General features: G+C 42.4%; 1 protein-coding gene and 1 long non-coding RNA gene across 3 annotated transcripts; one reads left to right on the top strand and one right to left on the bottom strand.

The window, feature by feature from the left end:
- Positions 1–7,758: 7,758 nt before the first annotated feature.
- LOC122456223 lies at positions 7,759–13,755 on the bottom strand. 2 transcript variants are annotated; one of them, XR_006274977.1, is made up of 3 exons: positions 13,719–13,755; positions 10,556–10,669; positions 7,759–9,805 (listed from the first exon to the last, which is right to left on the bottom strand). It is a non-coding gene; the product is annotated as an uncharacterized LOC122456223 (long non-coding RNA). The 2 variants fall into 2 exon arrangements; XR_006274976.1 differs by lacking the exon at positions 13,719–13,755 and adding an exon at positions 11,338–13,076.
- MESD (mesoderm development LRP chaperone) lies at positions 13,199–25,250 on the top strand. Its single transcript, XM_038420344.2, has 3 exons — positions 13,199–13,582; positions 19,143–19,375; positions 21,983–25,250. The coding sequence occupies exons 1-3, from the start codon at positions 13,412–13,414 to the stop codon at positions 22,242–22,244; spliced, it is 666 nt and encodes a 221-aa protein (XP_038276272.1). The 5' UTR covers positions 13,199–13,411; the 3' UTR covers positions 22,245–25,250.
- Positions 25,251–25,612: the final 362 nt, after the last annotated feature.

A 25,612-nucleotide genomic window follows, 5' to 3' on the forward strand; every position in this document is an offset into this window, starting at 1 on the left:
TAACCTCACTTCAGCCTATAGAAATCTTTTGTGCGGTGTCACCGCCCTCCGTTCAAATCCTGCCCTCCCCCCTTCTGCGCTCTCCCCGCCCGCTGCTTGACGCTCCTCCCAGGGAAAGGGGGCAGCAGCGCCTTGCCGTGGCCGGCCCCATCCCATTCATCCGCCGGGCTGCTGCCCCGGCGGCGCGCTCTGCACAGCAATGGCTCCAGACGCTGCTGGTTTTAACATCCCCCCGCCCGGGTCTGTCGCTGGTGCATCAGGCGCTTTCCTGGCTAGAAGCAGGTTAACGTGATCCCTAGGGAAGGCGATTAAAAAGGAGGTGGTAGATCTTAATTTATGAATCAAGCTCAAATAAACACAAGAGGGAGGAGATTAAAGGGACGGCAGGACAGCAGGAAAATGAAATACACAAGGGAAGGGGGCTTGCTTGCCTCATGAGATCAGCCTGTATGGATTGGCTTATGGTTCCTCCCTGACCTCTTAGGTGAAAGCACATAATATGCAAGACAGTCATATTAGTTGGAGATGGAAAAGATACTATGGTGAAAAAAGACAATTGATAGAAAAAAAACCCCATTCCCCCACCCACACGCAAATTGACCAGTTCACAAAGACGACTGTGTCAGATGAATATAGCAAAGGCTCTGCCACAGGTACATGTACAGTTCCCTTGCTGCAGATTTCCACGTCGGAGTGATTAATTCTATCTGCAACTACAGTACTGCTACTCTGAGTAGGAAGTTTTTAGTGGGAGTTTGATATGCCCATTAAATTTCCAGCATTATCACAAAGTGTTCTGCATTATACAATGAAGTAAAATACTTTGCGCAAACATGGTCTAAAGTTTAATAGTATATCAGGTTTGCAATATAGAATGCAATTTGTGAATTAATAAATTGCAATAGAAGAATCTGGTTCATAGTTCAGTTAATATTGTAATAATTTATTGAAAACTTTTCATTTGGGTTATTATGTTGTAATGGGTTGGACCCTGTCAAGTCAGTTTAGGACCCAAAATTAGTTTTTATAAAAGGTAGGTGTTGTAAAACCAAATATAAATAGAAAAAATCGACTGTATTGATAATGCCAATTATTACCTTTTTCTGTTTATATCTAAACTTCCACTGCACTGTTTGCAGTGACCTTGTGCATTGGCCGAGGCAGGGACAAATTTGAATCCTATTTTGGTCTGGTGTGAAAATGAATTTTGGTGTTCTCCTTACATTTGTGCACATCACATTTTAAAGATCTGTTGATATTTGTCAGAACTTTTTCACTGGGAAGGCAGGATCCTGCTTCTGATGACTTTAAGGGTTTTTGGAAGGGCTGTAAGAAAAAAACTTTTTTCTCTGGCTGATTTCCTTTCCAGAACATATCAAGGGCAAAATAAGAAGATTCTTGGCATAACATCTCATCCAATACAAGAAAGTTTTGGAGGCAATAGAATTAAGTCTTAAATAAGAATAAAATGAAAATTATTTATTTTAAAGATACAACTGTTTGTCATATTTAATGGGACATTTCCATAGAAAATTTACATTTTAATGAAATGGTGATGAATGATGCAAAATATTTGAAGTCCATAGGTCTGATTCTCAGCTATTACACCATTTTTATGCTAGTGTAATTCTGTTGAAGTGACTGGATTTCCGGCATAAAACTGGTGTAATGCAATGGAGACTCAGACCCAAAGTGTGACCACAGCTTATGTTTTTATATATTTTGCTTCTGCTGTTAACTTAGCAAAGCAAGGGTTAAATAATAATATTAATATTTTGACTTCTTTCGTATCACTTTGACTTTCCTATAAATCAAACTCCTTGTTATATATGTGCATAATTTATTTCGCAATGTAACGAAGGCTACCGGATACATAAGTCTAACTCAACACATAGGGCCTGATTCTCATTTAGACTGAAGTCCTTTACATTTATACTGCCAGAGTGGTGTGGCCTTGGTTTAAAGGCAAATCAGGCCCATGCTGTACATCTGCATTCTTGACCCAGCAGTTTTTATCAACTGCCAGTTACCGCTTTTTGAAAAGCTCTATAACGGGTGGCCAAACTTACTGACCTGTCAAGCCACATATGACAATCTTCAGAAGTTTGAGAGCCAGGGCACACCTGCCAGAAGTTGGGGCTTTAGGACCTCAGGAGGCCCTTGCCAGGGCTCGGGGTTTCAGCCCTGTGGGGTTGAAGCCCTGAGACCTCCCCTCCCCACTGGGCAGAAGCCCCTATCTCACCACACTGCTGCAAGGCTGAGGTCCTGAGCGCCCTCCCCCGCCCCAGTCTAGTAGGTGGAGAATGGGGGGGCATGCGGGGCTACAAGAGCCACACTTTAACTGTAAAAGAGCTGCATGTGGCTTGGGAGCCACAGTTTGGCTACCCCTGCTCTATAAAATTGATTTCAAAATAGTCTGAAGCATAAGAATCAATGGCCAGATTCTGAATTAGTTTATATTTTCAAATATTTCCAGCCATACTCTTAAAGGAAAACCAGATATTTTACGTACTAAGATGGGCACCTATTATTTAAATATGAACTTAGGTAATTGTCGAGGGTGGCCAAGTTTGAAGAAGGCTTTGAAAGCTCATCTTGGAAGCTGTTTAGTCTCTGCACTGGCAGAAAGAACTAGTAGATGACCTGTTAGGTCTTCTCCATTATATTAAGTCTGCTTTGGCCATTCCTCCTCGGCCAAAGCAAACAGATCCTTGGGTTGGGTAGAAGCTCTGTACCATCTCCTATATCACCTTTCCTCCCAGCTGCCAGCACAAAGGACATGGCTGATCTTTATAATCCTGATGATTCCTAGCTGCTGGATTGTCCCATGGGGCCATTAGCAACCCACACCATTTAAAGCAGACAACCTTTAGGCTTCTTTAAGTTGCCCCAGAAGACTTGACCACTGCTCACTAGCCTCAGGATTGGTGATGAGCAAAAATAGCCAATGTTGCCCTTCAATGTGTTTTTGATACTCTGTCTCCAAATTACCATCTGTCCTTTACAGTGTATTTTTCCTCCCCAGTGACAGTTGATGTTCTGCTCCTCTGCAAATGAAATGTATGACCATGACCTACCCAGCTGATTTGATCTATTGCTAATCATAGAGCTGGGAGTATTTGATTAAGTGTGTCCTCTAATTTCTATACTAGGACATGCATAAATCTCTTGAGGCATCTGCTACTCAGTTCTTCCCATTGATGTGCTGCATCAGTGCCTCTGTAAGCACCATACATTCTGCACCACAAGCCAGATAGAGCGCAAGCATTTGTAGACACAGATTTCGATTGATCTTGCAACAGATTTGTTTGCTCAGATTTTCAGCAGTTGACTGAAGGCCCTATTGGCCTTTTTGCCTCACCTGATCATTTTTATCTGAGAGTGATGTTAGCAGGATGAACAACCATTCTGAAAGCAATTATGTTAGCAAGATGCACACCGTTCTGAACAAAGAAAGTGTTGCTGCAGAGCCGGTGCGGGAACGTGGACACTGTGTTTTGGGTGGGTCCAGAATATGGCAGTTCTTCACCCCTCTATGCACCCTCTCTTCATAGTGACAATGCTGGTTATTATAGCAGTTTTGGGGAAGATCATAATTTGAGTTTAAAGAATGTCTTATTTTAAGACAGATTTTCAGTAGGTATTAATAGGCTTAGCTCCAGTGACTTCAATGGGGCTACACCAATTTACACTAGCTAAAGATTGCTCCTTACATTTTTAGGATGCAATAGATGTATCTACCTTGTTTAAGATTAAACTTTTAAATGACTCAATAGTGTCTGTATGGGCTCTTTAGAAAGATCTCTGCACCGCTCTTCCAAAGAGAGCCTCTGCAGATCTGCTGGGGTCCACAGCTGTAGCGTTCAAAGAGTAACTCTAGGACATTTTTTAATAGTCCGTCTGACAAACTGGTCAACAAAGATATCATACCTCCTATTTTGTGCTTCCTAGCTTGATTATCAGACATGGAAATCAGATGGCAGTGCTTGAGAGATTCCACTGAGCATGTATGAGGCTCAAATGACTCTCAAGGCTAATAATTGCTTGCATAGCTACATTGGAAGGGATTAAAAATGCTTTTTAATATGGATTAGCAGTGTGTGGGAGGCTGACTCACTTGTGTGAGCTCTTCTCTTTGGCCACTTTCATGCTTCCCTTTCCTTGTGCTTAATACAACAACAAAAATGAAAAGTTTTAATTAGCTGCGTGGAGTTTTGTTTCCTGAGTCTTTCGATCATGTTATAAAGTTAAAAGAAAAGGAGCACTTGTGGCACCTTAGAGACTAACCAATTTATTTGAGCATAAGCTTTCGTGAGCTACAGCTCACTTCCCGATGAAGTGAGCTGTAGCTCACGAAAGCTTATGCTCAAATAAATTGGTTAGTCTCTAAGGTGCCACAAGTACTCCTTTTCTTTTTGCGAATACAGACTAACACGGCTGCTACTCTGAAACCTGTTATAAAGTTAATTTCTCTAGGTCACCTTGGGCTTCCGTATTGCAGAAACTTGAACTTTTTTATTGCTTTATAGAAATGTGAAAGAAAGATTGATTTTCCAATGTGACAGATATGGAGATGCTATTTAATAATCTAAGAATATTGAGATATAACAATTTGATGAATTGTTCCCTGGTCAGTGAGGGGAGGGTATTATATATTGGGTATAGATGATAAGATTTTCCTGAATGAAGGCGCTCAGATAGTTTAATAGGGGTCTGTGGGAAGAAGAAATAGGAAGGCAACACAATGGCTCCCCAGATAAGTAACCTCTGACAAAACACTTGAGTTGGCAATTACAAGACAATGGCACTGGGATCCAGATTGAAATTATACAGCTGTTTTGCCAGGCAGGGAAGTAGAGATTAAAATGACATTAAACAGTTAAAAAGCCATTTTCAGAAGAAGACAGAAGCATGTGTGTGTGCGCGTGAGAGAGAGAGACAATTGTCAGAAGGACAGGCTAACTGACACAGAGAGAGGGTCTTCAGAGCAGTCTGAAAGAAATTGGATCTTCCTAGATCCAGGAAATGGTAATCCTTAGGGAAACACAGGCAAGTGTGTAGACTACTTTCTTGTTTTTAAGATCTGTTTTCTTTTACGTACTTTGATTCTAAATAAATAACACTTTAAGAAAGCTGTCTGGTCACTGGTTACAACTGTCATTGCTCCCTGAGCCTGAGGGAACACAATGGCAGGGTCAAAGCCTAAATCAGATCTGCTGAAGTAATCATGGTTGATACACCAGGGATTGCAACCCAAAGCCTGGTTTGAGAGCAGGAGAATCCCATGATTTCATCCCATGAGACATGATGGCCCAAGTCCTGAGACTTGGATTGGGGGTGCATTCAGAGAGACCAGGAGTCAGGGACCCAGTTAAACTGGTAACTGTGACAGTCAGCAAAATACAAATAACACAAATGTTATATCTTTGCACAAGTTTGATTTTTCATATTTTAAAATAATTTTATGTCTTTAGTTTTTGGCATAGTAGCAGTGTTCTTTAAAAAAAAAGACCTCATTTTTCACATTTGGAGCAACTTTAGTTTCATGCTGTATAATCAAAAGTTCTATTTGTGACATAAGAAAAATACAATTAAAGAAAAATATCAGCACCTTAAACATCACAGTTATGTTTGAAATACATTTAGCTCCTGTTGCTGCACATGACATCTAAGATTACTTTAAACTGAAAGAGATAGGAAGAAAAAAAAACTTTTTAATTTTGTGCTCTTTGTTTATTTGACACAACTTTGTGTATAGCTGTTTTCACTTTTTCCCATATATAGTCAGTTTCTCCCTACTGTTAGTGTGGGTCTTTCACACAGCAACAGAGAAAAGAAAAACATTTAATTAAAAAGAAAATGTAGATCTAAAATTGCTCTGCCACTCTTTGGAAGGCTGCAGCATACATTTTCTGCCCAATCTGAGAGCTCTACTGACCACCAGCTCATGTTTCCATCTTCCCTCCCTACAAGCCATTTCATGAGGCTAGCACCTAGGGGTAGGCAGAGGGCAAAGTGGTTCCTTGTGGCCTCTCTCTTCTTTTTGCACACCCAAACAGGGCCAGACACAATCTAGCATGCTTGTAGACACAGACTGGTTTGAAATTCCAAAGCACTTTATACAGTTGTGAATACCAGATTGATAAGAATGGTCCAGCATAAATAGGAATCCCAGACCTTCCCTTAAAACCATTAGGTCTGTTTTTGTTAAGATCAAAGTGTTCCGTACAAAATGTGCAGAGGCCCACCCTTCCTGGATTGCTCTTTTGGTAAATGGGTTGTGTCCTGCAGCTGTACAGCTCTGAAAGGTTTTTGGTTTTTTTAATGTATATCATCAGGCTGCTTTAATAGATGTTTTTCACATTATCATTGCAGGAATTCCCCAGTCCTACAATCTCCCCACATTGTGTGTGTTCTGTAAGGAGAGCTGCTAATAATTAGAGGTACCTCATTCTGGGCACCTTAACTCCCATTTAGTAGTCATTTACTCTGCAAGTAGTCCTACTAAAAATCAGTGGAACTCCTTGCAAAGTAAGGTACTACTTACTCTGAGTAAGGGTGCTAGAACTGGGCTGTAAATAACCTAAAACCAAACTGAAAAGGAGTACTTGTGGCACCTTAGAGACTAACAAATTTATTAGAGCATAAGCTTTTGTGAGCTACAGCTCACTTCATCGGATGCATTCGATGCAGGATGCGGAATGCATCCGATGAAGTGAGCTGTAGCTCACGAAAGCTTATGCTCTAATAAATTTGTTAGTCTCTAAGGTGCCACAAGTACTCCTTTTCTTTTTGCGAATACAGACTAACACGGCTGCTACTCTAAAACCAAACTGAGACTCTAAAATTAATTTAACTTGGAATGGGAAATTAGACTACAACTGGAGCCCCATCCAACATTCATTTCCCCTAATTCTTTCCTAACATGATAATCAGAATCTACATGATCAATATGTAGGTATAATCCATGAAAATTTGCAGTTGAAATAAAAGCAAATTTTACAGTGAGATTAACATTAACATGGATATTCTATAGCACTGCAGAGATTAAAGATAACAATGTCTAGCCCTACCGGGGCTGATTGAATAATGCAGCACTTGGACAAAATTTATATCCATGGAATTTGTGCCAGCTGGTGAAATCAATGGATTCCAGCAACAAAACTGGCACAGCACTTCCCCCAAAAGCTTGGCTTAGTCAGTCAGGATGCAATTAATTCATAGTGTCATTATATACATAAAATACATTACTGTGTATGTATGTGTATGGTTAATTGTAAAGATATGGTCAAGTCTAAACTCCAGATCAGTATAGCCCTGAATTTGGGAGAAATCAGTGACTGAATCAGAGCTTCATGCCTGGCTCAGACTATGATCCCAATCAACCCTAACTTTGGAGAAGTTTGGATTCAGTCCTGAATTTTGCAGCTTGAGCCTATATCTGGGCTCTGGCTAGCTGTGGCAAACAACATATCTGTTCTCTAAACCTAACCAATCTACTTAGTGTGTATTCTCACTTCATGAGTGAAATGGATTCAAGGCTCCTAAAGTGATACTGAGGTCATGGCTAGACTACAAACTTTTGCTGCTGCAAGTTATGTGGGCATAAAGCAACCACAGTTTGTTTATTACTTGTGTACATGTATACTTGGCTCCCCATGTTGATAGTGTGCATATTCACCAGGAGTGCTTTTGTTGATGCACCATGGATAGGTATCCCAGTGTGCAACTCATCTATGTTCAACACATTGTCTTTTAGGATGTTTTGGCAATGCATGGTGGGGCAGAAACGTGCAGGGGGGACTGGGAGCTAGAGGTTAACTTCCCAGCAAGCAACTTTCTCCATCCCATAATATCATCCATATCCAATCATTTAAAAAAAAATCTCACACATCCATGTAACCCTGCTTATTGTCCACCATCTCTGACAGAAGCTTGTGAGCATTGTGAGGACACATGATCCTCCAGCACTGCTATGGAACATAGCGAAAACCAATTCAAGGTTGTTGGTAGCATTCACAGAGCAGCTGCAGATGTTGGAGTGCCGCTTCTGTCCCTCAGAAACAAGCACTGACTGATGGGGTTGCATTGTAAGGCAGGTTTTGGCCGACAAGTGGCTGCAAAACTTTCAGATGCACAACTTCCAAGGCCACATTCCTGGATCTATATGCCAAACTCACCCCAGACCTCCAGTTCAGGGACACCAGAATGAGAGCTGCATTGACAATAGAGAATTGAGTGGTGACTGCACTCTGGAAACTTGTAACTTTGCATTGATTCTGGTCAGTGGGAAAACATTCTGAAAGTGGAAAATCCATTGTGGGGGCCATTAAAAGTCTCCTGTTATGCAGCAGTGTGACTCTTGGCAATACAGGACATAGTGGATGGAGTTGCAGCAACGTGGTTCCCGAACTGCAGTGGAGCACGTGTATTCCTATTTTGGTACTGGACCATCTTGCCACAGAGTATGTCAACAAAAAGCGATACTTTTCTATGATTATGCAACCATTGGTGTATCACCGGCGATGCTTCAGTGACATCAATAATGGCTGGTCAGGGAAGGTGCATGATACGTGGATCTTTAAGAACACAGAACTGTTCAGAAAGCTGCAAGCCAGGACTTCCTTTTCCAACCGGTGTATTACCATTGGCAATGTTGAAATAATGGTGATCCTGGTGAACTCAGTCTACCCTTGCTTCCCTGGCTCATAAAGCTATATACTTGCCATGACAGCACCAAAGAAAGATTCAACGACCAGCTCAGCAGGGGCAGAATGACAGTTGAATGTACTTTTGGTAGAATGAAAGGATGCTGGCACCGTTTACTCATAAGACTGGATATCAGTGAAAAAAATATCCCAATGGTTATAGCTACCAGTTGTGTCCTGCACAGTATCTTGTGAAGCAAAGGGGAGAAGGGCACAGGTGAAGCAGCTATATGCTGAGTTCAAACAGCCTGACACAAGGGCTATTAGAAAACCTCAATGCAAAGCTATAGGGCTCAGGGAGGCTTTGAAGAAGCACTTTAGCAGCCAGCCACAGTAATGTGTTATGATGGACTGTGATCTAACTGGCCCTGCAGTTTTGAGGGCTTTTAGCAATTGTGTAGTGCTTGGGGTGCATCTACGAATAGATCACGGTCAATGCACCTATTCATTTTGTGGTGCTCACTGTACATTTATGATTATTAGTCACTGATCCTGTGAGTTGTCATACTGTACAATAACGTGTAAATGGGTGCTTTCAGTACCACCAGGCATTCTGCAGCACATGGAACAGAACTTAACAAGGGAAAACATCCATTTTGGGGACACCCCTACAGCAACCATGGCTCTCACCGGTCAATGTGTGTGAAGCTGTGGTTGTCCTAACTGTCTCCCAGCATGGAGTGAGAGGGATGCAACCCCTGATGCCACATGGAATACTGAGGGGGATGTAGGGAGGTACTAAAATTGAGTTATCTAGGGATTGCAAAGGGGGGGCGAGCCCATGATTGTTGAACCTGTAGGTCCACAAGAGTCTGCAGCATCTGTGTTTGCTGCTGGAAAAACCCCATTGTGTCCTGGTGAATCTCCCTCTCCTTTTCCTGTTGGAACTCCTGGGCCTCTCTCATGTCCACTCTTTCCTTCTCCATATAGTCTGCACTATTGATCCTCCAGGCCCTCTGCTCGTGGTCTGATGAAGCACCAGCTTGTAGGATCTTGCTCAACATGTCATCTCAAGACCTCTTCTTTCTCCTCCTTATCTGGCTCAGGCATTCCAGGAGATGTGGAGGGGGAACCCCTCAAGGCCACTACAGCAACAGCTACAGATAAAACAGAGAGGTACCATTGTCAGTATAGTCAAATGGAAAGTGGAAGTTAAGATTCAGAACTCCCTTCCCTTGGTCCCCTAAAGTTTTAACCATACATTCCTATTGACGCTTTGCATGACACCACTCCCAACACCAGCCATGGTAAGTATGGCCCGCCAGGGATAAGGGAAATAAGGAAGGAATTGTTCAACTGCATAAAACTATGAGTATAGGGCAATGGCATTGAATACTGGCACCATTTTCCACCAGCAGTGGTGATTTTAGCTGATATCTCACTTCTGAGGGTAACAAAGGCATGGAGAGCACAGCTGCTGCTGGCATCCCGAAGCCACCCAGACTCATATTCTGCTAGCCTGTTTATTGCAATGGTGCCTTCCGAAGTTATCACTGACTGGCGTGGGAGAGCATCCTACCGCAGAGGAAAAAATAAGGCTGCCATCCCTAGGAACCTTTGTGAAAGGACTGCAGAGAACATGAAAGTTTCATCAAGATCTCTCAGGATTCAAGGGGCATCCTTGTGTACATAAACAAACTGCTCCACATCTCTCCCCACTCGCCTAAATCTACAGGGAAATAGAAGCAGATAACAACTCTACCGCTCTTTGTTGTACTGCTATCTTTTCTAGTACAAATTAATGAAATGTCGATAGTTGCATCCTATTAAGTTGGGGACACTATCACTGTAATGGGAACTACTCGTATACACTTAGCTCGAGCTTCCTTCCCCTGCATCAAACTCACCTGTGCTCGACTGCCAGGACTGACTAGACTGTGGTGGAGTCTCAAACAGGTCCTGGCTTGCAGCATAGCTGAACCTCCAGTTGCATGTCCTCCAGCTGCCGCCTCTTCCTCCTTCTAATATTTAGGAGACAGAAAAAACAGAGCGTCTTTCTTCAGCCAAATACCAGGTTCTTTAATCTCTGAGTTCCAAAGGAACATGGTATACGCAACACATTTTGTACATGGGAAATAATTTGAGAGTTAAAAATATAGATACCAATTTAAATCAAGTAAAAAGAAAAACCCAATTTGGGATTCTTGAGGGATAAATTTAAGAACATCCTGACTTCTCTCAAAGGTCCACTTCCTGACCAGCCCACAGTAGATAATTTTGTTTTACATTAACAAGAGGGCATAGATTTACAGTCCTAGTAACTTTCTACCATAGCTTTACACTAACTGTAAACGTAATCTGTTGCACATGTTGTCTGGTATGACTGCAACTGGATAGCTCTCTAAGCCATTGGATAGACAGACCACTGAATCTTCAGTTGGGGGAGATAGAATGCCTTACTTTTTGCTGTGATCTGCAGAGAAAACGCATAGGCAACTTGACTGTAAGTGAAAGTTTTTAAAAAGCCTTTTCAAGTAATGTGAATGTTTTTAGATTTTAAAGTGTGTCTAATTTTTAAAAGTGCTCTTTGTAAATCCATGTGATTTGCTGAACATAACCAATTCACTAAATAAAAAAAACTTATCCCTGAGTAAAAATAAATGAAGTTAGAAGTTAATCCATTATTTACATGCACATCAATCTTCTGTGGTATATATTTAGGATTGCATTATTCTTGTTTTCCATGAATATCACTGGAGTAGGAAGAACCATAAAGCTCAGAAGCATTCGCTTGCTAAGGCCGTGATCCTGCAAATGGCTCCATGCAAGCCGTGATTGATTTGAGTGGGGTTCTGCCCACACGTAGTTGTAAGAGCCCAGCCTTGTATAGGAAACATTCCTTTCCCTGAAATTCAGAATACAACATACAAAAGCTTTAGTACATTTAGAAGGAATGCATAATATTGTGCAGTATAGGATATTCAGAACCGCCTACTCACCTGACTCATACAAGTAGTTCTATTTAGGTAAAGTGAACTACTCATGAGAGTAAGGCAAGCAGAACTTGTATGTGGAGTAGGAGCAATAGAAAACAAAGTAAAGAGGGTTTTTTTGTTTTTATGAGAGAGAATGTGTTAGTAGAGACAATATTTCAAATTAGAAACTTAGTGGACTGTATTTTTTATTTGCATACACCAAAATCAGAGACGGAGATCCAGCTTTCTAAACTTTGAATATTTAGTCTGTAAATGTGAATGTTTTTAGTAAATGTAAACATTTTCCAGCAATAAGAATGTTACCAGAATCATCTTTAATAAAAGCAACATTAACTATGGCAATCTGATATACCAGACCAGATATTAGATACAGTGCCACATCTTTGAACAAATATGTAAATTAATAATTTAAGGAACAACTTTGTGAAATGGCAGCTAATTAAAACACTGATTTGGTTACTGTTCATTTAACAAACTACAGGAACGGGCTTATGGTTTAACAGCTTCCTGTTTCTTCTGCACATTTGTAGTAAAAATGTTAGAAAATGATCACATATTATATGGTTTTTACAGCCCTAGCTGAGCACACCTTGGCAGACCAAGGCAGCTGTACCGGACCCAAGCCTTGGATCCCATGGGTTCTTAGATTTGCTGGCTCTGGAACAGAGGCCAGTTGCTTCTTTAAACTCTGGACTTCTGGGCATACGCTCAGGCACATCCTCTATCCAGCTTCCCTTCCTGTCATATGGACTCCAGTCCACCTGCCAAGGTCCTGAAAGCAGTGCTGGCCCTCTCCAAGCTGCCTTAGAAGCTATGGCCCCTCAATCGATTACTGTTTCGCCCTGCGGAGACTACATGTCAGCTAAAGCAAGTCGTCCGCTACAATTGCATGAGATCTCTGGGACGAGTTCCAAAGGCCAGAAGCTCTCCAACACTGGGAGCCAACCCTTACAGCACAGACTAAACACATCTGCAGTATTGCCAACTCGCATGCTTTTGTCCTGAGTCTCAGGCTAATTATTGTTTTCTTTAAAGCTCCAGCTCCTGGAGTCGAGTGAATATGTGATGATGTCAGCCTTGGCTCGTAAGGAAACGGTACAGTGCTAGCCTTGCGGCTGTGGGGAAAGCTTTAAACCGGTGGACACCCCCCCCCCCCCAGTGCGTCTAAAAGGCTCCAAAAGCAGAGGGCAAATAAAAACACCACATCTCTTATTTTTACATAGTCTCATGATTTTAAAGCCCACCTCAAGCTTGACTCATGACTTTTGAGCATTTGGGGCAGCCGTTCACCCTACCGAAGGAAAGGGGAGCAATGGCTCAAAGACGTTAAAAGTTTACATCCCTTTCTGAACGGTCTTTTCAACCCTTGGGTGTCTTTCATGACAGCGGCCGGGCCCAATTCCCCCCTGGCTTACGCCCAGGCAATCGCTTGGCCTCCAGGAGGGCTGGAGCTGGGCCTACGCGAGCCGCGGCTGGCCCCCAGTGTCACGCCCGGCTGGGAATGGAGGCCTGACCCCTTCCTGATAACGCCGAGGCGGGCGGCCCTGCTGCCTCGGCTCTGCCAGCCCCGAGCGGTATACGGCCAGCCCCCTCGGCCTTCCACCCAGGCCGCTGGCAGCTGCTGCCCGACCCCCATCTCCCGCCGGCCGCCGCCTCCCGCTCCCGGATCTCAGGCCGGGCCCCCGGGGCGAGGCCGAGCCGCGGTTGCCCCCGCCCCCGGCGGCAGGACTCGGAGGAGGCGCCTCCTCCCCGCGGAGCGCGGAGAAGATGGCGGCGGCCGCGAGCTGGGCCCGCCTGGGCCTGGTGGTGCTGTTGCTGGCGGCGGCCGCCGGGGCCGGCGAGCCGGAGGGGAAGCGGCGGGCCCAGCCCGCCAAGAAGAAGAAGGACATTCGGGATTACAACGATGCGGACATGGCGCGGCTGCTGGAGCAGTGGGAGGTACGGGCTGGGCCGGGGACCCGCGGCGCCCCCCTTCCCCCGGCCACATGGTGCCCCCGTCCCTGAGCCCCCCTCGGTCCCTCACCGCTCCCCCTGTGTCCACGTGCTGCCCCCCACCGCTTAGCCCCGAGCTGACGGGTGCTCCCCGCCGGCCCCTCAGCCGCCTCCGGTCTCTCGGATCCCCCGCATGGGGCTCCGCGCAGCTCGGGCGCGGCCGAGGGGAGGGCGCTCTCCTGCCCCAGCGGGCGGCGGGGCCCTTTCCCCAAAGCCGCGGTTGGAGCCGGTGTCCGCCTGGGCGGGGAGCGCGATGGCTAGTTCCCGCCGCTGGGCGGGAGAGAACGGGCCGGGGTCCCCCTGGCAAGGGGGGGGGGAGCGAACTGTGCTAGTGGCGTCGGGGTTCCCCGCTGACCAAGGGGTTCGGCCCCGCTGTGGCATGTTCCACCTCCATCAGGTGGTTGCGATAAAAGGTTGGGGGGGGGGGTTGTTGATGGACTAGGTGGGACCCTAGTCACCCTTGACCCCCCTTCCCTCATCTTCCTGAAACCCCCAGGTTTCCGAGTAGCAGCCGTGTTAGTCTGTATTCGCAAAAAGATAAGGGAGGACTTGTGGCACCTTAGAGACTAACAAATTTATTAGAGCGTAAGCGTTCGTGAGCTACCGCTCACTTCATCGGTGAAGTGAGCGGTAGCTCACGAAAGCTTACGCTCTAATAAATTTGTTAGTCTCTAAGGTGCCACAAGTCCTCCTTTTCTTTTTTCTGAAACCCCCAGTTACAGTTTGGGCTGAGTGCAAGTTACCCTGGGACTGGGCAGTTTTGAGCCCTGTCCGCTTCACCATGGCCAGTACTTGATTCCCTCCCTGCTTGAGAGCTCTGCTGTGGTCAAAGCCAGTGAGCAAGTGGATTGTTATCTTGTGAGATTGAATGAACAGATAAATGACTTCTACTAGGTAGTTGTGGTTAAGAGCACAAATTAAGGTACCACATATCATCACTCAGTTCAACTAATTGTAGCCCACTTTGTTCTCCACTGTCTCTTCCCAACTAGACTGACTTTCAAATTAGTTCCTGTTTGAGGTCCCAGTCTTGCAGACATGTACGACTCATACATGTTAACAACTTTATTTATTAAACAGTAATAAGTCACCGGGACCAGAAGATATTCACCCAAGAGTTCTGAAGGAACTCAAATATGAAATTGCAAAACTACTAAGTGTGGTATGTAACCTATTGCTTAAATCAGCCTGTTACATTAGCTATCCACCAGTCAGTCAGCTTGTGAAGGCCAGTTTTTTAAAAAAAGGCTTATGCGGTGTTCCTGGCAATTACAGGCTCGTAAGCCTAACTTCAGTACCAGGCAAATTGATTGAAATTATACTAAAGAATAGAATTATCAGACATACAGATGAACACAATTAGTTGGGGAAGAGTCAACAACCTTTTGAAAAGGGAAATCATACCTCACCAATGTATTAGAATTCTTTGAGAGGGTCAACAAACATGGACAAGAGTGATCCAGTGGATATAGTGTACTTGGACTTTCAGAAAGTCTTTGACAAGGTCCTGTACCAAGGGCCCTTAAGCAAACTAAGCCATTATGGGCTAAGAGGGATGGATCAGTAACTGGCTAAAAGGAAACAATGGGAAGGAGTAAATGGTGATTTTTCACAATGGAGAGAGGTGAATAGCAGTGTCTTCCAAGGATCTGTACTGGGGCTATTGCTGTTCAAACATATTCATACGAGATCTGGAAAATGGTGTAAACAGTGAAGTGGTAAAGTTTGGGGATGATACAAAATTACTCAAGACAGATTACTAAGCGTTAGGGTTAGGGTTAAGACCAAAGCTGACTGCAGCGAGTTACAAAGCTGACTGCAGCTCTAACAAAACTTGGAGGTTTGCGCAACAGAATGGCAGATGAAATTCAATGCTGTTAAATGCAAAGTAATACATGCTGGAAAACATAATCCCATCTATACATACAATATGATGACTGCCAGATGATGGGATGGATCACTCAGTAATTGCCAGGTTCTGTTCATTCCCTCTGAAGAATCTGACATCGGCCACTATAGGAAGAAAGGATACTGGGCTAGATGGATCATTGGCCATACTGGGTCAGATGGTTCTTATGTTCTGTTAACTTTCCTTTATTGCCTGTTCCCTGTCTTCACAATGGATCCTTCTGTTGCTACACACTCTTCTATTTCTTTCCTCCCCATCTGCTGTCTTTTCTATTTACCTCTCCCAAATGCCACAGAACCTTCTGATTCCATTCCTTCCCCTATGGTTATTATCCAGAATGTTTTGTTCAGTTTTTGAAAACAGCACAGGTGAAAATATATCACTTTTATCTATACCCAGTTACACAGGGCTCCAAGTCAAAGTGTGGGAACTGGTTTTTGCATGTGCCTTTCACACAGGAGATTTTTGCAGAGAAGAGAAAAGCCACCTGATTCTGCTGAATTGAGTATTTTTGTTGAACAGCTTCGGGACTTCTCGTTCTATAAACTGGCACTAAGGCCTTGTCTACAGGAAAAAAGCATTGCATTAGAAATTATGTAACCTAATATGTTTTAACTAAAATTATGGTAAAACATGATTTAACCCTTGGTTAAAATGATGGTAATCATGACTAGCTAATATATTTCCTTGTGAACAGCCTTATTTTTTTAGTGTTTCCTATCTCTATGGTAACCAACAGCAAGGATTGGAAAGTGGGAGTTATGCCCTGCCTTCCCGGGGGGGCTGCCAAAAGAGCACACAGGCCTTGCGAGGCTGAAGAGTTTGTAAGAGGGCTATATGTGCACTCTCCTCCTCCTCTTCATATCCCCCTGCCTTTGTCACCCCTCCCCCAACCTTCTGGGTGTCAGAAGGGAAATTTGAAGTAGTTGTAAATGTGTGGGATGAGGAAACTGGAAGTGGAAGAATGGTTGTGGTGTTAGCTGAGCCAGGATTTTAATTTTAATACTTCCTGACTCCTACTAACTTACTGGGTGGCTTTGGACAAGTTACTTTACCCCCCTCCCCACCTCAGTTTTCCCACTTGTATAATGAGAATATTTGCTGGTCTCACCGGGATGTTGAGGATTTAATTCTTGATTATTAAATAAAGTTTGCATTCATCCTAAAATAATCTACCATATATCTTTTTATATACACAGGGCATTATCTTCAACTGTTCTGAACTCATTCTTGACACAGTTGCGGGAGGCAAAGTTACCACTTAGCCCCCTTTATGCCTGTCTCAAGCCAGCGAGCACATGGGACTGAACCAGACGTGTAACAGTTAAAGGAGTTTAAGGGTTTTTAATTTATGCTTTTAATGACTCCAGGGGGAGTTAAAGAGAGCAGTGACTGGCCAGCATGCATTGTGCTCAGGCCTTTCCCATTATACTAGGGGGGCAAGTAGCATAGAGCACACTACATCTTCCTTATGCCACCCAAGGGTTCCAAAACGTCAGGGTAATCTCTAACAGCCCCTCCACGGTTGCTTTCCCTCTACTTTGTATAGCCTAAAGAGCATAAGAGAGCCAGAAATGGAGCCAAAATCTGGGCCAGAATTCTTTGCATGGCTAAAACTTATATTCTTAAAACCATTTATTATTGCACTAATTTTAAACTTCGGCATTCCCCAGACTTGGCTCAGAGCTAAATTCATAAATCATCATAGTTTCTTTGGCTAATTCTGTAATAGAAATATATACAATACAGTATGTGGAAATCATAACAGAGAAAGTTCATTTTAGGAAGGGGTATGTGAGGAGAAAACAGATAAAGAAGAAATGTATGCGTGTCATTTAATCTATTTAGTACTTTCTTTGTGAAACTTCATGTTCATACTTGTCTGGCAGACGTACCTATTCATTATAAACTTGAAAATCACTTATTTGTCTTGCTTTCAGTTATTAGTTTTGGACTTCACACAGTCACACAGTAATATGTATCTCTTATAAAGCTTTCTGAGAGGTCTTCAAGTGATGAAGTGCCATGTGGAGAAGCTGTCAATCACTCCTTTTGATGGAAAGTTATACTTACTCAAACTAAAGCAATACACTTTGAGAAAACGAATAAATGTTCATAGCCATTCAGCTAATGGATATTAACAGGCATGTGTTGTTACTGCAGTCTTAGCCAGTTTGTGTAATGTATAAGGATTAGTTGAAACTTTGTATTTCTAGCTCCCCTTTTCACAAGTACAAAATAAGCTACATTTGTGGGGCATAAGCTAATTTTAAAATAGTACTGAGAATTGCTTTTCTGTTTCCTAAAAATTATTTCTCAGTAATATGCTTTACGCTTTCACAGTACTTTACAAACATAGCTTCTCTCAGCATCCCCAAAAAGTGCTATTCCCAATTTTCATGAGTGGGGACTAAGACAGAGAGAATAAAGATCGGATTTTCAGAAGTGTGGTTTTTTGTTTGTTTGTTTTTTCCCCGTGGGGTTTGTGGTATTAAATCACTTAGATGCTTGTGAAAAATCCACCATAAATGATTTACTCAAGGCTACACAGTAAATCGGTAGCAGAGCTGGGAACACAGTTAGAATTTCTGAGCTCAGTCCATTAGACAACTGTTCTCTCCTCCCTCCCGCCATGCTTTGTATACACAACTCACAAAAGTTCAATCAAAACTAGTTTGCAAGCACCAAAGAAGGAAAAGCTTAAATACCTATTTAAGTAGTGACACTCTAATTCCCCAAAGTAAAAGACTGGGGAACAACATTGTGATAGAGATTCAATTTAAAAACTTAGGTCAATCAGTAAAAAAAAAACAGGGAAACAGCTGCACTCATTCATCCAAACCAGCCCCTTTAAAGGGGAAGAGACATTGCATTATCTTTTCCTGTCTCCATCTTGTGGTCAGAGGATATGGTGTAGAAATGTAGGAAAATGAACAGGAGACCTAAATTTAAAAAAAAAGAAAAAAAAAAAAAAAGAAAAGGAGCTACTAACCCTTAAGGGGGTGGGGGTGAGTGTGTGTGTGTGTACATGTACATTAGAACACTGCCTTTGTTTGTTCCACAAAGTATACAAGGTGCATTGAAGTGTTTATTGCTTCTTTGTGTCTTGCATAAATGAGTATATAAAGCATGTGGATGACGTAACTGTCTTGGTGCCAATTAAATTACATTTCTTATGTAGTATGCAATGAATGGGTCAAATTTTGTTTGTAGTTTTTTACCCTTGTATCCTTATTGAAGTCAGTGGGACTTCAGGGGTGTGAATAAGGGCAGAATTCTGCCCTAAGCATGTGGCATATATAAGGTGATGGGGGAGGGGAGAGAAGGATTCACAGAAGGTCAGTAAATATCGCTTAAGAGTTGGAGCAGTCTCCCAGTAAAGAGTTCAGAAGATACGATTTGCTGTATTTGTCTTTATTTTGGAATCCTCATCATTAAATCAAACGCAACGTTCTCTTTATCACAAGCAGCATCTAATAATTCTCTAAACTAAACAGTGACAAATATCAAAAGAATAGTTTTGCAATCGGTTGGAGTTTATATCAAGGTGGCATCTTAAGTTTAATGTGTAATTAAAATCTGTTTGTTTCAAAACAGAAAGATGATGACATAGAAGAGGGAGATCTTCCTGAACACAAAAGGCCATCGGCACCAATAGACTTCTCCGAAATTGATCCAAGTAAGCCTGAGAGTATCCTGAAAATGACCAAAAAAGGGAAGACTCTTATGATGTTTGTCACAGTGTCAGGAAATCCCACTGAAAAGGAGACTGAGGAAATTACCAGCCTGTGGCAGGGCAGTCTCTTCAATGCAAACTATGATGTACAAAGGTAAACAATTGTCTTCAAAGTTCTGTATTGCTTTGACAGAACCCTGATGTTTCTTTCTCGAAGTGTTCTTCAAAGCTGTTCTGTTTCTCTGTCCCTTTGCTCTCCTAAATCACTGTTTATACCTTTTTAACCTTCTTTCAAGCCTCCTTGGTAGTAATGTGGTCAGTTATATGAAGCTTTTTAAGACTTAGGGTATGTGTAGACCAGGGATCGGCAACGTTTGGCTTACGTTACCCTGGCGGGCTGGGCCGGTTTGTTTACCTGCCACATCTGCAGGTTTGGCCAATAGCAGCTCCCACTGGCTGCGGTTCGCCGCTGCAGGCCCTTGGGGGCTGCTGGAAGTCACGGCCAGCACATCCCTCGGCCCGCGCCCCCATTGGTCTGACACGGCAAACCGCGGCCAGTGGGAGCTGCAATCAGCTGAACCTGCGGACGCGGCAGGTAAACCGGCCCGGCCTGCTGGGGGGCTTATCCTGGCGGGCCGCGGGCCAAACATTGCCGATCCCTGGTCTAGACTATAAATGTGAGTCAACCTATATAAGGTTGACTTATAGCCACCGAAGTAATCTCTGTGGTGGTGCATGTCCACACTACCCTCCTTGGGTCGGTGGTGCACGTCCTCACTAGCAGTGCTTCCACCAACCTAAGAAGGGCAGTGTGGGGACCTGAGAACCCAGTCTCTCAGCTCCACTGGCAGTTTCCTGCCAGTAGTGCCAGGAGCAGGCAGGGAGTCACCTGGGCTTCTTGCCCTGGGTCTCAGCCGAGAGCAGGGTCCAGCCGCCCAGCTCTGCAGGGAGCAGGGGGTTTCTTTTGCCTACTGTGAAATTGACAAGACAGCCAATGTAAGGGACGCAGCGTCTACACAGACACTGTGTTGCCCTAACTACACCAACTACGCCTTACACCTCTCATGGAGGTAGAGTTATTATACTGGTGTGGTAGGGCACTTTCATTGGTGGGAGGAAGGCTGTAATGTAGACGTTGACATAATTAGGTTGACATAAGCTGCCATATGTCAACCTAACTGTATAGTGTAGATCAGCCCTTAGTCATAGTGTCTCTATGGCCTAGCCTTTTTCTAACTCAGTCCAGCCATCTGTCTTTTTAATTGTAATTGTTTATGTGCTTGATGGGAAAGCATTGCACCTGGGAGCCTGTGTCACCACTAAGCTTTTAATTCTTTTTAGTAAAAAATAAATGTTCAGAGATCCTTTTGAAATAGAAGAATGATAGATTGCCTGTGCTGATGAGAAGGCAGACAGAGTTCTGTTGTAATATTGAGCTTACATCCAGTAATGGAATACTGTTTATTTCTTTTTATGTGAAAGAGATTTAATGCATGTTGGCAGTTTATGTATTAGCTACTTAATGGAATTTTGTAATATTTTTCATATATTCTTAAGTATTCATCAACCACATTTTTGAAACATAGGCAAATGTATCTTTCTGTGGTTTCCTTGAAGGCACCAAGTCTCAATGCAGCCACAAACATTAAATTATCTAATGTCCTGGTTCTTACTTAGTTTTTGAGCTTATATTCTTCACTTTCCTCTTTGCTTTGTTTTGTACATATTAAGGAGTATTTATTATAAGTAAGGTTATGTTTTAGTCACAGGTATTTTTAGTAAAAGTCACAGGCAGTAAACAAAAATTCATGGCCCGTGACCAGTCTCTGACTTTTACTAAAAATACCCATGACTAAAACTTGCAGGGATGGGTTTGCCTACCTGCCTCCACGCCTCTCCCCACCCCCCTCCCAGCATCAGCGGCAGCAGACTCAGTTTGGATGTGGGAGGGGGTTGGGGCACGGGACGGGGTGAGCTGGGCTCTGGGTGGTGCTTACCTGGGGGGCTCCCTGGAAGTGGTGACAACCCCTCGCTCAGCTCTGTCTTAAGCAGGGGGGCCAGGTAGCTCTGCCCACTGCCTCAGCCTGCAGGCACTGGCCTCAAAGCTCCCATTGGCCATGGTTCCCTGCCAATGGGAGCTGCAAAGCCAGCGCTCTGAGCAGAGGCAGCCCGCAAAGCTGCCTGGCCACACCTCCGCCTAGAAGCTGAGCGAAGGGGATGTCACCACTTCTGGGGAGCCCCCCAGGTAAGCGCTGCCCAGAACCTGCCTCACGCCGTCCCATGCCCCAACCTCCTGCCCCATTCCACACCCAAACACTGCTGCTGAGCGCATGGTGGCCAGACTGCCCCAGCAGCGGCTGATGCAACTGGCACAGGAGCTTCCTAAGCCAGGCGCACCGGCCGCTGCAGAAGTCATGGAGGTCATGGAAAGTCACAGAATTCGTGACCTTTGTGACAAAATCGCAGGCTTAATTATAAGATATCAACACTTTTATGTGTAGCTAATAGTCGTAGTTGTATAACAGCAAGTTTCTTGGAGAGACTAATAAGAAATTGTACTTGCTGCCGTGGTGTGTATTTGGGTTGAACACCATCTGCTTTTTAAAATAAAATAAAATAAAATAAAATAATAAAAAAAAAAAAGTAGATGTACCACTTAATGCTGCTAAGTGCACCCTACTCTTGGAATTGCTCTAAATGAAACATCATGTTTTTAGCACTTCAAAGACCAAATGCTAATTGACAGTATTTTTTCATCTAGGTTTATTGTTGGCTCAAATCGTGCCATCTATATGCTACGTGATGGGAGCTATGCATGGGAGATCAAAGACTTTCTGGTAAATCAGGAGAGGTGTGCAGATGTAACTCTAGAAGGTCAAGTGTATCCTGGGAAAGGAGCAGAAGAAAGTGAAAAAGTAAAAAATAAAACCAAACCAGAGAAAACTAAAAAGAAAAAAGATGCAGACAAGAAATCAAAACCCCTCGAAGACAACCGAGCTACCAAACAGAGAGAAGATCTATGACAAACAAATTAACCACACTGAATATAGTAAATAGAAAATCAACACTTTTATGCTGTTCACAGAGGAAACTGTCTCTAAGTTTTGCAGCCTTACCTGTACAATTTCTGGCTCTTTAGGGGGGCAGGGGTGGGAATAAGAAGAGGAAGGATTACTGGGTTTAAGAGACTGTATGTTTAAATGCACCAATTTACTTATTAATGTTGGGCATTTACTTAGTAACAGCAAAGTTAACATTTAATGTCTTGGGATTGCCTACTTTAGATCACAACTTTTTTATGTTTTACTCAATTGGTTTAAGGTTAAAATAGGCACCAATGCATCCGGTGTTATGGACTTTGCTCATATGATGAGAAAGGAAAAAGAATTACAATCCTTACAGTGCACCAAAGTTTATATTTAGTGGTAGTTGGCCATTGTGGCTAGGTAAGTCAGTTATGTCAATGATTCACATAGTCACTGCTAGGTAGTAGACTGAACTGGCACAGTATGTTCCTGGCAACCATTATACAGACTCTGCTCAGTGAGTAATATTTGCTATGATTTTAATGGAGTGTACTCTGATTTCAGGCAGAGTATACCCTCAAAGTACCAGAGCTGGCATTGAAACAGGTGCCTGGATGCATAATACGATTGTTTTGTTTGTACTCTGAATCGGCAAAAGCAAGGAGATTCTCAGGACCTGATTCTCTGGTCATCTGTATCTGCGTAAATGAGGCATAACCCTATGGGCATCAATGGAGTTACAATGCCAGCCTGAAAATGGTCTAAGTGAAAGAAGAATCAGGCTCTTGGCCAATCCCCAAACGTATTTAGGTGCCTAACTGCCATTGAATTCAGTGGGAGCTAGATGCCTAAATACCTTTGAGGATCTGGGCCTTGCTGTGTAAACTGCCAGTCCAGTTTTTGTTTCAGCAAGCAGAGTTCTTACAGAGTAAAAGACAAGTAAGTTAAAAGAGAAGCAACCTTAACTCTGAATTTTTTTATTGGTTTGAGAGCTTTTATAACTCTCTCTCTAAGTATTAATTGCAGTGCTGAGGAAAATTGATGTACTACTAGCCATCTAGGCCCTGACCATTCTGTCAGTTACATGCTAACAGCTCCCATTAAAATGAGTTAGGGGGAGCATTTGTTGGTTTTTAATACTTAGCCCAGTCTACTTGAATACTTCCTCATTAAAATAATTAAATCAGTCTCCCTTTGCAACAACCATAAATATTGGGAAAGTTGAGTGGGGGGTGGGGGATTTCAATCCTCTTCAAAAGACAGCTTGTTTAAATAAAAGTTTTTTATTCTAATTGTGTCCGCATATATGTATGACTTTGAAGTTTTTCCTCAAATATGTTGAGGAATACAGGCATAATGAACCAGAGCACACATTGATTTCAGGATAAGAGGCACAATATTAGATGTTTGATATTACTGAAATAAAGTTACTTTGATTTTAAGGTGCCAAAATTCATCTGTTTTGAATAACTAAAAGGTCCTAACTTGAACCATAATGGTTAATCTTTTTACATCGAAGTATTTTGTAAGTGGTTGACTTAGTGAGTGTTTGTTTCAGAATAAGAATGTAACTAAATTTGTACACAAATAGAACCTGGTTTAATTTGTTGTTTCAAAATTCACCTTTTACAATTGTGGGCATGATATGTTAATTTCAGTAAACTTATCTTTGGGACACAGGCTAATCCCTCTCTGGTTTCCGTAATTACTCACAAATAAAGATTAAATTATGTTGATGAAGCATGCAGGTATTAATATGGATATCTTCACTCTTCCCATTGCAGGTCTTTGTGTGAATTAAAGATTAGATTGTTGTGAATTGCTGTAGAAAAGATTGCTGTAAATGTGTATCTGCGCAGTACTTTGAGTGAAAAGCTATAAAGCATTGGTGTCTTGGGGATTAATTATACTGCTTTTCTGCGCTACTATTCATGGCAATGATACAGAGCAGTTCAGACAACTGTAGATATTTGATATTCAGAATGTTTTCTGCTCTTGTAAACACGTTGTCTCATCTATCATTGATCTGTTGCTTGCAAGTACTCATTCTGCATTGCCTTTATTTGGAGTATTGCATAATTTTTCAGGAAAGAATCACAAGCAAACTGAAATGAAAAACTGTAAGATCCAAAATGTTTCTTTAGTGTATAACAAACAAGTTATAATTTACCTTGTAAATTATAGGATTCTCTTAACACAGGATTTGAATCCTTTAGAAATTAAGGATATTTTAGTATGGATATAGAGACTTTTAACATGGCTATTCTAATCTCTGAGGAGATTATGGAGTGTTTCAATTGTATAATATATACCAGATGCATGCTGGAACATTTTATCCAGTTTGACAAAAACTATGCAGTATAAGCATAAAAATGTAAATTTTAAAAATATTACAGACACTGTAAAAACAACTTAAGTTTTGTGTGTGTGCGGGGGGAAATCATTAAAAATTAAAACTATCCAAATACAACTTACAAATGAAACTTAAGCCAACATTTTAAAATTTGGATATCTAAAGTTAAATATCTAAATCCATATTTAGGTAAATAACAGTAGCCTAATTCAATAGTGCTAAACGCTCAACAGCAGGGGGCTGTCTAAAATGGGAAAGGGTGTTTTATTTTAAACCTGATCTAGCTAACATAATTTGAAACAACACTTACTTAGAGATGAGCTGTTAGCATTAGGTGCTATATAGTGTTTCAAATCATGTTAGCTAGCTCGTTTGTTTTTTTAATGTATAAAAAGCAACTCTTTTTCCCTAGACACACTTAATAGGCATATAGCTGACTATTAATTAGTTAATGCTTTTTGATCCTCAAATAATTAGAAAAGTATATGGTATTACATTCATCCAGATCTCCTATACTCCATTTTTCTTAACTCTCCTACCCGCACATTGCAGGGCAAACAGAGAGTGTTATGTCTATTAATGTTACTTCACTGCACCTTTTAAATCTGCTATGAATGCCATGATCCTATTAAAAGCACAGGAAATTGTCACTTTATTTATTCTCTTGACTGTTCCTCTTTCAATTGTTAAAAGAAAAGGAGTACTTGTGGCACCTTAGAGGCTAACACATTTATTTGAGCATAAGCTTTCGTGAGCTATAGCTCACTTCATCAGATGTTCAGATAAATTTGTTAGTCTCTGAGGTGCCACAAGTACTCCTTTTCTTTTTGCGAATACAGACTACCATGGCTGCTACTCTGAAACCTTTCAATTGTTAGTATCCTAACTAGTATCTCCAAAACAAAGGTATAGGGATCAGAAAGGAAGAAGAGAGAGCTGAGTACTTTTAGTTTTGAATGCTGTCCTGCCAGACTGTGAGAATCCTGCATGTGTTCTGGACATGCATTTTCTT

The sequence above is a fragment of the Dermochelys coriacea genome, chromosome 10 (assembly GCF_009764565.3).
Source record: "Dermochelys coriacea isolate rDerCor1 chromosome 10, rDerCor1.pri.v4, whole genome shotgun sequence".
Lineage (NCBI taxonomy): Eukaryota > Metazoa > Chordata > Testudines > Dermochelyidae > Dermochelys > Dermochelys coriacea.

What these genes read in the sequence shown, in the direction of transcription:
- MESD (XM_038420344.2), top strand. Translation starts at nt 13,412, where the DNA reads ATGGCGGCGGCCGCGAGCTGGGCCCGCCTGGGCCTGGTGGTGCTGTTG. An exon ending in GGCTGCTGGAGCAGTGGGAG is followed by an intron (nt 13,583 to 19,142) that starts GTACGGGCTGGG and finishes GTTTCAAAACAG; the next exon opens with AAAGATGATGACATAGAAGA. An exon ending in GCAAACTATGATGTACAAAG is followed by an intron (nt 19,376 to 21,982) that starts GTAAACAATTGT and finishes TTTTTCATCTAG; the next exon opens with GTTTATTGTTGGCTCAAATC.